At 41.1% G+C, this 14504-nt stretch overlaps 1 protein-coding gene across 1 annotated transcript; it reads right to left on the bottom strand.

Annotated features, from left to right (window-relative positions):
* Window positions 1-1617: 1617 nt before the first annotated feature.
* On the bottom strand, window positions 1618-11778 carry LOC139467743 (solute carrier organic anion transporter family member 3A1-like). Its single transcript, XM_071249251.1, has 9 exons — window positions 11172-11778; window positions 10280-10366; window positions 8336-8512; window positions 7682-7846; window positions 6930-7119; window positions 6228-6351; window positions 5201-5355; window positions 3361-3425; window positions 1618-1913 (listed from the first exon to the last, which is right to left on the bottom strand). Exons 1-9 carry the CDS (start codon window positions 11776-11778, stop codon window positions 1618-1620), a joined length of 1866 nt encoding a protein of 621 aa, XP_071105352.1.
* Window positions 11779-14504: the final 2726 nt, after the last annotated feature.

Genomic DNA, 14504 nt, shown 5'->3' with positions numbered 1-14504 from the left:
TAGAACATTATTTTTATATGAAACGTGTATATAACTGATTATACATTTGCTTAGATACATAAGTCCCCGAGAATGATGGGACTGCTTCTTTTGTGCCACTTTGTCATGTTATCTGTTTACGTAGTACCACGTGGGTAATAATAGATACTTGTATAGTAACATCAAAGCTGTATAGGTAGCTAACGTATCGTTCTCGAATTTAAGGTACGTTGTTTAAAGGAACCCTCGAACCTTGTGGCTAATTTCCCATTGTATGATACAATCGGCAGTAATAATCGATGCTCTGATAACAGGAATGTCCCGATATTCATATTTACTAGATTACTGGACGGCGGTTGTCATCCTTCATTCGCGAATCCATAGAAACATGTTTAGATATACACAATCCTAAATATGTTTAAACCCGTAAAGATCCGGGGTAGAATAGGTCTTCAGCAACCCATGCTTGCCGTAAAAGGCGACTATGCTTGTCGTAAAAGGCGACTAACAGGATCGGGTGGTCAGGCTCGCTGACTTGGTTGATACATGTCATCGATCCAAATTGCGCGGACCGATGCTCATGACATCAGTCACTGGAGTGTCTGGTCCAGACTCGATTATTTACAGACCGCCGTTATATAGCTGAAATATTGCTGAGTGCAGCGGAAAACAACCAAACCAACCAACTAAATATATTTAAAACTGTGTTAACAATCCTTAAAAAATGGGTTAATGGGTGAGTGACTGAGATTTGGCCTCTTTTAGCAATATTCCAAATATATTACGTTTTATAGTGCACACATGGAATAAACAAGGATTGGACACACAGCACGAGCATGTGGTGAACTCAAACAGTCCTTTGAGCAAACAAATGAAGCTTATATCGAAAATGTGTATTTTCTACAAAACAACCACTTCATTTTATTGTTGACGGTTACATAATTCAACAAACAATTCAACTGATATAGAATTGCGAACTGAACTCAGTTGAACTCAACAGTTATAGGTCAGATCGAGGTCTTCAAGAATTGACCTAATTATGATTGAGTGAGTGAGTTGGGTTTAACGCCGCTTTTAACAGTATTCCAGTTATATCACGGCGTGTCACCTTAATGTGGGAGGAAAGTCCGAAGTGACGCAGGTCTCAGGCGTTTACCACTTCGGTGAAACCCACGAGCACGGGTTTGGTGCTGACAAACCTAGAAACATAATCGGGGCGAACCGGGATTCGAACTCTGCACGAGGCCCCTTATACGACTGCACCACCCGTACCCCCTCCTAATTATGAGTGATGTGTAGTGTGAACCTATACACGGGAAGAGGGTTAAGTGTATACAGTACACAGGAACACTGGAATCTTTGTAACTGATCCATTTGTTTGTTTTAGGCCGATGTACATATTCATTCCATAAGCGCCAAAAGGGGCGGTCGGGTAGCGAAGTGGTTAAAGCGTTCGCTCGTCACGCCGAAGACCCGGGTTCGTTTCCCGACATGGGTACAATGTGTGAAGCCCATTTCTGGTGTCCCCCTCCGTGATATTGCTGGAATATTGCTAAAAGCGGCGTAAAACCATACTCACTCACTCACTCATAAGCACCAAAAGGTAAACTAAGTTTTGTTTCCGTCTGGAATGAACATTTAAAACTTTGACACCTGAACACCACGTTCTGCAGTCTCTTCTGCAGCTTCAGGCTGGGTTTGTGATGTGTCTGAATCAGGGTACTCCTTAACGACGCCATATTTTAGTAAAAGGAAAGCAGCAAAGAAAGCAGCTGACGACAGCAACTGAAGTCCAGTGTCCATCCCCTTCACACGATACCGTAGGTTTGGGAGATCATACAGTGCGCATGTGCCGACCTCGCCACACGTTGTTTCCCAGAGAGTGCACGTGGTGTCAATGACCATCCCATACACGATAGGTGATGGGAGGAATCCTGTGGAAGAAGGATTCAGAATCAAAAAGTAACATAAGAATATACACAATCTACATTCATACATTCCATTGTAGAATCAGCAAGCACTCTCATGTCAATTCAAATATTACATACAAGTGTATAATGCGACTGTCACAAGCTTTTCACAATCTGTGAGAGATGAAACAATCTTCACCTGTTGTAGGTAAAAATGAACCTAACACAGCAAATATACGTAAGTACATAGAGTTGATATATCTATCTATCTATCAGCAAGTGCATAGTGCATAGATAAGTATATATATATTTCTCTATGCACTTACTTAGCGTTCGCCCGATGAAGGAGCAAGAAGTAGCTCTGAAACGTCGTGACAAAGAATAAAAGAAGTCACTATCCAAAAATGTGCCATGTATTCATGATCTTCCAACTTCTAAATACCAACACAGAAAATTACTATTCAAGCATAAAGGTGCAAATGAAGCAGCCTCATCGCTGTTATCATTGTCATCATTGTAATTACTGTACATCTAGAAACATCACAAGGGTGTGTGCATGATGAATTTCTCTAACACCTGTTTCAAGCTCGTGGTTGATCTTACAGTAGACCTGGTGCGATAGAGACAACAGTCTGTCAGAATCATACTCTTATAAACATTTTAAATCACTTTTAAACATAGAAACCTACTTCAACATTCCTTTGGCACCTCATCTTAGAATGATTTTATTACGCTTCAGGTGCAGAAACTTTAACATTGCAGTAAATACAGGAAGACACCATTCTACACCATATGCTTTTAACAGTATTCCAGTTATATCACGGCGTGTCAGCTTAATGTGGGAAGAAAGCCCGAAGTGATGCAGGTCTCAGACGTTTACCACTTCGGTGAAACCCATGAGCACGGGTATGGTGCTGACAAACATAGAAACATAATCGGGGCGAACCGGGATTCGAACCCACAGTCATAGGTTTCTGGCTTGCCCAAGGGACGCAACTCTGCACAGCGAGTCGCGGCGCCTTAGACGACTGGGCCACCCGTGCCCCTCATATGAAGAAAGACCCAGTATGGGAAAACTTTTTATTGAAGATTGCATTCCCATAATTTGATTGCATATTTTGTCTGTGTGTGAGCTTTATAATCACCCAAGAAGTAACTTAATGGGTAAATGTACAACCATCCGATCCATACACTCTTTCATAGACTTAATTTCATCACAAGATTATGAAATCTTACATAGCATAGGTAAATCAAATAAGAAATACTGTTCCTTAAATTATTCTTGATATAAATCGTACATATCTACTTCTGTATGTATCATGTATAACTATCTTGTGCAGATGATTATATCTCTGCTATGCCAATGTTTTTCGGGCCAGTGTCCTTATACTGAATAAATGTACAACAGTCACTGTATAAAGGGGTTGTTTGATAATATACTATTCTTGTATATACGTAAATCAATACTTACCAACACAACTATATATGAAAGACGATATACCGACAGCCATGGATTTGTCCCGTGGATGCACTATTCTTTAATGAAGTAAAAAAAAATCACATTATGAGTCAAAATTATAAGTATAACACAATAAAGATAATTAATCCAAAGCAACGAAACACCATAATCAAAATATGTCTCTTCTGCAAGCACAGTCCATTGTACGATTCTGATGATTTCATAAGTATGTGTTCATGAATCAGTTAAATATCTAAAAACTTGCCTTTTAACAATGGCTTTTAGCAGAAACAGCAGGAGTAACTATAGTCCGCTAATACATCCACGTGATCATTCATATGACCTTCCTGACATGCTCGGGCTTGGAAATATTCAGCTCATGTTGGTGCCACGGATTCTGCCTGGTTTGTTTGTTTGTTGTTTAACGCCGGACTCAGACATATTCCAGCATAATGACGGTGGTCTGAAAATAATCGAGCCTGGACCTGACAATCCAGTGATTGACATCATGAGCAAATGGGATACAATGACATGCATCAACCAAGTCAGCGAGCCTGACCACCCGATCCCGTTAGTCGCCTCTTACCGCAAGCATGGGTTGCTGAAGACCTATTCTACTCGGATGTTCACGGGTTCTGTCGGGTATCTCTCGACATCAACATCATGTCGTAAATAGCAAGACACAGCGACTTTGACACGTCTATTATGTCTATAACCAGTAAGAGACAACAGCAAGGATTCCAAACCATTCCAGGAATCAACGTGGCATCACAATGGAAGGTTTCACCAAGTGCTGATAACACCGAAACCTGAGCAGAATATCATTCCTGACGTATCCCGATGTCTCTATACTATAAAATAAGTAAACATTGATAAAAGCTACGACACAAGTATTCTAGTTGGTAAACTAATATTTTGTACTCGATGTACATGTGTTATGTATCCTCCTATATATATTTGGTGATAGAATATTCACCAACCTCTCATAACAACAGCCACTTATGAAATACATATCTCTACTGAGAGTTTGTTCCATATAATTAGTTGTTTGAGGTAAATCTGCACATGATGTTGGAAGGGGTATACTGTCTTTTTGTATGAAATACTATCACATTGCTCTTTCTTTGAGGTGAGGTAATTAACTCAACATAGCAGTGTCTCCACATCGGAAAATCCCGTGCAGTACATCTGTGAGGCGGTCACCATATTGATGAGAGATCCGTTTGTGATTGTGTGGAAGGATATAACAGTGCTACCCTGCACCTCGCGAAGATCCGGGTTAGAGTTGGTCTTCAGCAACCCAAGCTTGTCGCAAGACGCGACTAACGGGATTGGGTGGTCAGGCTCTCTGACTTAGGGTATGCAGGTCATCGTTTACTATTTGCCAGTGATTCATAAACACATGCTCATGATATAGTCGGAATTGTACAATCGACTCTGCTTTATGCAGAGATTTCTATTGGATATAAAAGTCGCTTTAGTCCCAAATGGGTATATCGATTCTCATGATTTCAATCACTGGATTGTCTGATCCAGACGCATAGCATACATACGGCGTTAAACAACAAACAAACAATATTAGACGCTCTACTTCAACGACGTTGCATTAAGATGTAGCGAGTTTCAAGTTGCCTTCTGGAAATATCTTTAACGTTGTGTTTCCAAACCCAGTTCGTGTAATATGACCTTTAATTGTGATTCATTTTGTGTTCAGTGGTAAATGCAGGCGAAAATTGTGAAAACGATGCTTTCCATTTTGTGTAACTTGTGTAACTAAGTCCACTGACTGCTATTCGATCAGTGAATCCGTCGATTTGCTTGGGTATCATGGAAATATGTTGTAAGCACCTACTTGATGATGGTCATGAGAATAGGAACAATGGAGATAGTCCCCGCTAGGCCGGACGTCAGTTCAACGATGATGTAGGGGTAAAGGTAGGGACACTCTGTCGGACACCTGCCCGCTGTGCCCTCGTCACCAGGAATCTCACTACATCCCGTGTATGTCTGAAATGTTCGTAAAATAGTGATTGAGATGGGTTTATCGCTGCTTTTAACAATATTCCAGTTAAATCACAGCGTGTCAAATTAATGGGAGTGATGCAGGTCTCGGACGTTTACCACCCGAGCACTGGTATGATGCTGACAGGGATTCGAACCAGATATCTCGCTACATCCCGTGTATGTCTGAAATATCACTTGTATCCAATAAAATGAAACATGAAACAATGATTGAAAGCAGATAACTGGTTTGAAGAAAAAATAAACAATTACAAATAACGACAGGAATTACCTGAACAGTGTCATTCTGAGACTGACATCTAACTATACCTGGAGTGCGATACCCACAGTGCCATCCTGAATCTGACGTACCGCCATACAGAGAGCCACACAGGGAGTGCGATACCCACAGTGCCATTCTGAGACTGACATCTCACCATGCCCGGAGTGCGATACTTACACTGCCATTCTGAGACTGACATCTCACCATGCCTGGAGTGCCATTCTGAGACCGACATCTCACCATGCCCGGAGTGCGATACTTACACTGCCATTCTGAGACTGACATCACACCATGCCTGGAGTGCGATACTTACACTGCCATTCTGAGACTGACATCTCACCATGCCTGGAGTGCGATACTTACAGTGCCATTCTGAGACCGACATCTCACCATGCCTGGAGTGAGATACTTACAGTGCCATTCTGAGACCGACATCCTGCCATACAGGGATCCACACATGGAGAGAGATACAGTTACAATCTCAGACCGACATCCTGCAATACAGGGAGTCACACAGGGAGTGAGATACTTACAGTGCCATTCTGAGAATGACATCCTGCCATACAGGGAACCACACAGGGAGTGAGATACTTACAGTTCCATTCTGAAACAGGCATCCTGCCATACAGGGATTGATATATGTCACCCTGTCAACTCCACACAGAGGCATAAACTCATTTGCATCACAGTTGCAAACGGTATCGTTGACCATGGCGTTTCTGAAATACATAGGCAATGTCAAAGCCATTCATTTATTGAAGGATCTTATGTGAATGATGTCTGTTAGAATAATGAGACGATAATGTACAAACACATCAATCGTATTAATGATTGTTATTATGATTGTTATTATGTGGTATTTCGAGTCGATTTTCTGCATTCCATGAAACAATGGTCTAATAAATTGATACTTACGACATGGGCTTTCTATTACAGCATTGGGTTACGTAAATTGCCCAATGTCTTCCTTTCAGGATTTTCAAGGTCAGTATGTTCTATTTGTATGCCAACCAACTTACTCCTGTCATGTTTTATAAATGAAGGATTGACAATTTACTTTAAAGATAGGTAGCTGCCTGTCTGTCGAGTGAAATAAGGTGATATAAATGACAGATACTACTACTACTACTACTACTACTACTACTACTACTACTACTATTACAACCGACACAAAACTGCTTCCAACTGGCTATAGCCAGTCACTTCCTGCCATCACCTGAACTCTCGATGTTCTTTTAATGAGAGCTGACACTTATCTTCTGTCACCTTAACACTCCTTGTAAATACAGCCACTTACCTGCTGTCACCTAGGCCCTTGATGTTCTGGTTGTCACATCCTAACACCAACGTGGCAGAATAGAGGACAGTTCCAATGGTGGCCACTATGGTCGTGAGCTTCACACACCCCATGCTGGTCAGTTTCAGTCGGCTGGTGAGGATGCCTCCAAGTAGAGTGCCCATAACCGCCCACAGCACCTCTAGTATACCTTCAACACGCGGTGATATAGGGCTTTGAATTTCGATGAAAAGTGAATACTACGTTTTTGGTTACTTCTTTCAAACCTCCTCTTCATATACATTTACTGCAAATTCTTACCTTTGATCTGTTTCCATCTGATATACAGACAATGAATCCTTCACTAATGGATAAAAATGGGCGATCACCTACTCACGAGTACGCTTCAGACGGCCCCACCTTGATTCAGTCTCAGAGTTCTGGCATATACGAATCAGAAGTCGTGACAATATAGGACAACACACAACAATTCTCTGGAGATTTGGCATGCCTGTCCCAATATAATTGTGTACTTTTCACTGATACTGGCGATAGAAAAACAAGGACGATAGTATTAAAGTCAACTTCGCAGAATAAACATTCTCGATTATCCACTGAAACAGAATCCTTTGGGCGTAAAAGGCAAAATAGCGGTGAAAATAAATATGAAGGAATCACTGAAACTTACAAGGGAAAGTGTATCCTGCCCTACCGGTAGCACCCGATACATTTGCAGAACAAAGTATACATCGTTTCACTGAAAAAGATCTTACCCAATATGAAGTTCGCTTCAGCTGCCGACGTAGCAAATTGGCTCTCGAGGTATTTTGGAGCGAAGCTTAAATAGCCTCCGATAAAGAACAATACACTGGCGTTTCCAAAGAGGAGACAGTCGACTACTGGGTTTTTCAATATCCGTAATACCGACCTCGGCATGTCTGTGGGTACAACAATATATGAGAAATAAGTACAGTTATAAGAACAAGAGGAATGGTAGCTACCAACTTCTGGACGAATATTCATGTATGGTGTAAAATGAAGGGGCGTATTCAGCAAGTGACCGATTGATGTAGAATGATGATTTGACGTTGAAGGATGATTGCTAATGGAACTAACGGGCAATGCAACTGCCATGTTCAGTAATCATAGACATATGTCTCCATTTTATTACCAAATATCACCACTTGAATAAAATGAATCTCTCTAGGTAATTGTTGTAAAAGAGTAATTTCAAGAATCTTGCAATGTCTCACATTGGCTGTCTTGTATTTCTCGCATGCCAGAAAGTGAAAAAGTGACACCCCTTGCATACAAGCAATCTCCTTGGGTAATTGTTTCCCAAATGAGTATTTTTTCAAGCATGTTGCATGGTACTATACCGGGTGTATTGTATTTCTCGCATGCCAGAAAGTGAAACAGTGACTTACCCACTATATCGTCTTTAAGTGATTTGGTCGTTTCAGTGGCTTTGACTGTGGGTTTCTTAATGTGCCTTGGAAAGCAGCCCAAGGGTACAGCAAGAAGTATGGCTGCACATCCAAAGACCAGATACCCGAGCCACCATGCCCCGATCCACTGGGGATGTAGAGGATCCATCCCGGTCTCTTGAAATCAAGCATTATAATATGCGGTTCATCTAAATGCATCTAAAAACGTGTTTGTAATATATTGAACCGCAAAAGAAACGTCACCCCAAGTAACATTGCATGAATATTTGTCATTTAAATATCTGAGTAATTTTTGTTTCTAAAAATTTAACATTACCTTGTCCGGAAAAATGAAATTTGGTGATAAAAAAACAAAGCAGATGACAATAAAACAGATCGCCCAAACGCATCACGTCAACGGCAACCCGATGCACGTGAGTTCCGTGCAAATTGAAATGCACATGCGTTCCCTCATTTCTTGCCCTTTAAAAATCCACCCAGATCGGATAACATTCATTTGTTATTGAATTGCTTCCACATGCCAAGGTTGACAAGAAATCAGCCCTTGGACGATTGCAAGCTGGACAAACCGCACGGCAAGTAGCCACGTAAGGACCATATACAGGCAACGGTACCAGACCACCAACACTACAGATGACCGACTACGTATTGGAAGACCAAGGGTCACCACCCGACGTCAGGAACGTCAGATTGTGCGGTAGCATCTTCAAGATCGCTTTGTTACTGCTGCGGAAACTGCTCAACAGACCATGGGAATACACCAGCGACACATTAGCGCGGACACCGTGCGTCAACGATTGAAGAGCAGACACCTCCACTGTCAAGGCCACACCGAGGACCCATTCTGTCACCACGTCATCGCCGGTAACGTCTTCAGTGGGCAACAAAACACCAGTATTGGCGCCACCAGCAATGGAGAAGAGTCCTCTTTTCAGACGAGTGCCGTTACTGTATCTAAACAACAGAAAGCAGAGAGAGAGCGAAGGCTGGCGACGACGTGGGGATCATTATTCGGATGCTTGTGTTGTTGAGAGAGACTCGTGGGGTGGTCCGAGCATCATGGTGTGGAATTAGTCTTGCACAGAGGTTCGGCCCTGTGGTCTTCCAGAACATCGGTCCAGGGAGAGGCAATGGTGTCACAGCAGCTCGGTACATTGATCAAGTCTTGAGACCATACACCATACTTCATTTGGCACGTCGCCGCAACCACGAGTTTCAGCATGATAACGCCCGTGCCCACACTGCGAGAGCAACAAGACTATTCCTCCAGCAGAATGGCATCAGAACCATGCAGTGGCCTGCCCTCAGTCCCGATTTAAATCCCGTTGAGCACCTGTGGGACGAGATTCAAAGACGGCTGAATGACGTCCTACCAAGGCCGACAGCTGCAGCTGAACTGCATCAGGCGTTCCTCAGGTTGTGTGCTCAAGTGCCTATGTCCTTCATCAACCGTGATGCCATTTTCTCAGAGACTAGTGTTGTGTTTCACTTTAAGAACATTTGACACTTTAATTTCAACCTTGATGATCAGTTTCATCTTTTTAATATGTCTCAAAGTATGTTTGCAGTGTTTGGACAAATCAGTTTCTCATATATCTATTCATGGTGACGTTTCTTTTGCGGTTTTGTATATATTTTTCATTAAAAGCTCTGTGATTATAAATACTAAAGGTATATGTTCCATATGTCGAGTGGATACAAAACTGAAAAATTGTTGACATTTAAAAATCAGTTCTAAAGCATCTTTCAGGGGAAGTGTAAAGACATACATGTGTAGGTGATTTATTTCCATTTCTGTGTCTTTGAGTGTAAATTCTGTTTATGTCATGTCATAAGCAATTATTCCCTGTAAAACGTTTTTGTGAATGCAGCTTTGTATTGAGTTTCTTTTTGTTCACTATTTCCTGCCAGCACAGAACCCACCGCTGAGATCAACAGGGATGTCGCTAAACCATCCACCAAGACCGAGTGCAACAGCTGGTCCGAGGAACGCCGCCGTCATAATGATGCCTGCAAGACCATGAACATAAACATCATAGAATCAGTACCTTAGCTAAAACACTTCCTCTACACGCTCACCTTCCTTTACATGCACTACTTCCTCTACACACAGTCCTTCCGCCACACCCACAGCTTCCTCTGCACGCATAACATCCTCAACATGCCTCCCGTCCTCCACGCGCACTCTTTCCTCTGCATGCACCATTTTCTCCACATGTACACCATTCTCCACATGCACTACTTCCTTTGCACGCACTACCTCCTCTATACGCTCAACTTCCTTTACACGCCCCGACCAATATATCATATGGGAAATTCTTTTCATTGACTTTTTGCTAAATTTTGGTACATATTCGAATATTATTAAAATGATTCAAAGGCCAGGGGTGTAATGCGTACAATAGAAAGAATATGTTTCAATATAGAGCTTTCAGTTGCTTCTGTCTATAATTTTTTTTTTATAGTCGGATGTCACGTTTGTGTACATGATTGCACATGCATATAAAATATGTATCTAAAGTACAGATCTTCTGGTCCAATATTGTTCTTTTGTGTATTCTTGTTAAGTTGTTAAGGGGCATTAAGCTGGGGTCAGTGGACACTCCGGCCAAAGTTTTATTCAAGTCACCCGTTTCCGCATTATCTATGATTTATATCAATCGAGCAGTTACTAATTCTGTTTACAAATGTTCCGATGTTGATAAACGATGAAATCCTCAGTTTCACGATGAACGAAAACGTATTGCTGTGCAATCATGGTCACTCTTATTTCCCATGCTCTCCTGGTTCCCACATGTAAGACTTGAGACCTTACCTGTCAGTAAGCTCGACTGCTGTTTGTCACGGGAGTTATTGTCAACGTACGGTAAACCCAGGGAAAACCGTGGGGATTTACCCATCCCTTGTATCACCATAAGCACGGCAAGCACATTGTACATCCAATGTCCGTTGTCAGTCTCTTGGTCCTTCGTAGCTGGACATCGCTCATTGTCATGCACGGAATCCTGACATAGTCTTACATTGTGAGAGGAATAGTTGGAGCCGAGGTCCTCCACACGAGGAAGCGATACAGGATTCATGAAGTGTAACAGACCCGACATTAAACTAGCAAGGCCATACACAGCCAGTGCGCAGGACAGGATCCTAGGTATAAAGCGTCTTCCGCCAAAATGACTGAAGAAGAAAATAGCTGAAAGATAACCGATTTCGCTGCAGCTTAGGAGTAGGCCACTTCTTGTACTGCTGAGTCCAAACTGCTTTTCCAGAGAGGTGACCTGAGACACTGTGTAGGATTTGACTGCATCCAACACCAGAGTTGACGCACTGACCACGGCGGTGAACCAGAAAACGTTGTTGAAACAACGACGTCGACGTCCTCCAGGTTCAGGCATGGCGTCGACACTTCCACGTTTCTCCCCCATCTGGAATATCAACTGTCTGATCGACAGGTGCAAAGGAGATATAGGTGTGTTATATAATAATTGCAAAGCATTATTTATTCTAAACAGAATGGAAAGAAATGTCAACGTTGAACTACAATATGTGAGATTAGTGATGACATTGTGTTTTCATATAATACCTATCAGCCACTTTATGTCCAGATGTCCAGGTAAGTTTGATCACTCAAGTAAATATGACTTGTGAGATATATTTAATACTGATAATGTTAAAATTAACATTAGAGTTTAAGTATGCTGATCTTTCAGTTGGACGTTAGTTATCTGCATTACGTGGGATTGGTCAAGATTGCCACTTTTTCAGTTTCATATTAGTTAAAGGTTTGATTGACATTCTAGAAGATGGAAAGTAAATAAGAAATCCTACAACTTTATGGATAATAACTTCTTGTTTACTGCATTTATCGATGTTAGCCTAAGGACAATTACCAAGTTTCTTTGACCTACACTAAACAATCGCGATCATTCTTTTCATTCTCTTGACCTTAAAAATACCCTGATCCTAGATTTGACTGACCAATGTCTCACAACAATTTCCCAAGGCTTTAAGGTTTGATGTAACAGTCCTTAGATGTCAAAGCATCGCATGGTTAAAATAATATGATCCATGTAGACTGATTGATAATATATTCAAGAAAGATTATCAAAATGTCAAAGTATGATGAACCCACTTGCTACATTTTTAAAACGATTATGAATACTTGATTATACCTTATATAACATACTACTTTTCCAATGGTTGCCATTACTGTTCTAAAACTTGAAATGAAAATCTTGCGATGATTAAGACGAAATGAGCTACTGATATTACCATACATGATAATCAAACATTACATATTGGATGGAATTCCTTACTTTGTATAATGGAATATTCACAAGTCCCTCGAGTGAATCACAGCATCCTCCATTATACAGTGTATTATTTTTCTTATCTACTTCTTAAATACTCTGGACTTATTCACTACCACAGCATCATTTCGAGCCAAAATTGCAACGGCATAATAGCATAATAGCCTATCAATCTCATTACTCCCATTGTTTATAATTCGGAGTGGGACATCTTGTGAAGAGTAACTTCACTCAGGAATGGAGCAATGTCACTGAAGAATGAATGATTACGTTTGTTTGATTTTGTTGACACATTGGCTTGTTTTCAAGTGATTGAGTGATTAAGTTAAACGTGTCTGCCATCCAATTCATAACTAAATCTGTAATACTGCGTTAGTATAATTCATCGATACTTTTCAGTCACATTATCCATGTTACAATTTCCAATAATAACATCAACCATAAACGCTAAGATTCTAGCGTCACATCAACTAAATTATTTCTTTTCAGATTAGTGTTGTTTGTGCGGTTGTTTGTTGTTAAACTTCGCGCTCAGCAATATGCCAGCTTTATGACGGCGGTCTGTAAATAATCGAGTCTGGACCAGACAATCCAGTGATTGACATCATGAGCATCGATCCACGCAATTGGTATACGATGACATGCATCAACCAAATCAGCGAGTCTCACCACCCGATAGCGTTAGTCGCCTTTTACGGCAATCATGGGTTGCTGAAGACCTATTCTACTCCGGATCTTCACGGGTCTGTGAATTAGTGAGTAATTCAGTGAGGTTGTACACCATACTTATGGCGACTGGCGACTTTTGCGATATTGTTTTGTTTTTAAATGACAATGTAGAATTAATATGTTTTTGTATTCTTATAAATTTGTATCAGATTGCATTTAACAAGGTAATGTACTACCCATTAGAGGTTGGCTTGTGTAGAACCTTGAGAGACGAGCCACTTTTCTATCCCAAGTGGTCTTCATTTTAAACGTAATACATCAGTAAAATGGGTAGTTTATGGCTTATTTAGTCACATTTTATTATCCGAAGTGTTCTTACTAACTTGAATGCATGATGCCGACGTGAATCGACGAATATGGCGTTGCTTTGGGACGAACTTGGTGGAGCAAGAGCAACAGCGCTCGTTTTGGTTGACTGCAGTATATCATTTGTCTTTAGTTGCTGTACCCGGTGTCATATTGAACAACACAACACAACACTTTCCTCCCACATCAGGGGAATATGAGTGACTATTGTTTAACATATTCTTGTATCTTTTCAATATGGAATGTGAGCTATTAGAGGAAGGGGGGGGGGGGGGGGGGGGCAGCAAGTAATCCATGTGGGTATTGGGGCTAAAATATAAAAGACGTATACATCAGTAGAACTCGGGCTGTTTTTATCCTTTAATTTAACATCTGGACTTAATATATTTTTAATACCGAATGAACAAATATAAACAAGGAGTAATTCAAATTTGGATAACTGCGTCTCGTTATATTTTCATGATGTTTCTTTTCGATAAGAGTAGATAAGTGTAATTGTGTCAAATAAGGCGCTGTCTGAATTTAGTAATTGTAACTTTCAACTACAATTTTCTCGATCTTGGTGGGTAAATGTTGACTACCAGTTCAATTCATTCTGTTCACGCCGCACGGCTCACAGCGTCAAAACAGCCTTGACCTTAATGCTTCAAGTGTAGGTAATAATCAAAGTTTAAACGTGACATACCTGTAAGTCGAAGGTTGATCCAGATTGTATGAAATAACCACAAGGAGGCGGAATCGCGTGAGATAGCTAAGCGAGCCCAGGAGTCAAAAGCGAGCACAGGAAAACCTGCGTCCTTCCCAAA

This window comes from Haliotis cracherodii, unplaced genomic scaffold, assembly GCF_022045235.1.
Source record: "Haliotis cracherodii isolate W230 unplaced genomic scaffold, xgHalCrac1.p SCAF_2, whole genome shotgun sequence".
In the NCBI taxonomy this organism is placed as follows: domain Eukaryota; kingdom Metazoa; phylum Mollusca; class Gastropoda; order Lepetellida; family Haliotidae; genus Haliotis; species Haliotis cracherodii.
This window is presented reverse-complemented; position numbering and strand designations above follow the sequence as displayed.

What these genes read in the sequence shown, in the direction of transcription:
- LOC139467743 (XM_071249251.1), bottom strand. Translation starts at nt 11,778, where the DNA reads ATGGGGGAGAAACGTGGAAGTGTCGACGCCATGCCTGAACCTGGAGGA. An exon ending in GCAGTCGAGCTTACTGACAG is followed by an intron (nt 10,367 to 11,171) that starts GTAAGGTCTCAA and finishes ATGGTCTTGCAG; the next exon opens with GCATCATTATGACGGCGGCG. An exon ending in CATCCCTGTTGATCTCAGCG is followed by an intron (nt 8,513 to 10,279) that starts GTGGGTTCTGTG and finishes CTTGATTTCAAG; the next exon opens with AGACCGGGATGGATCCTCTA.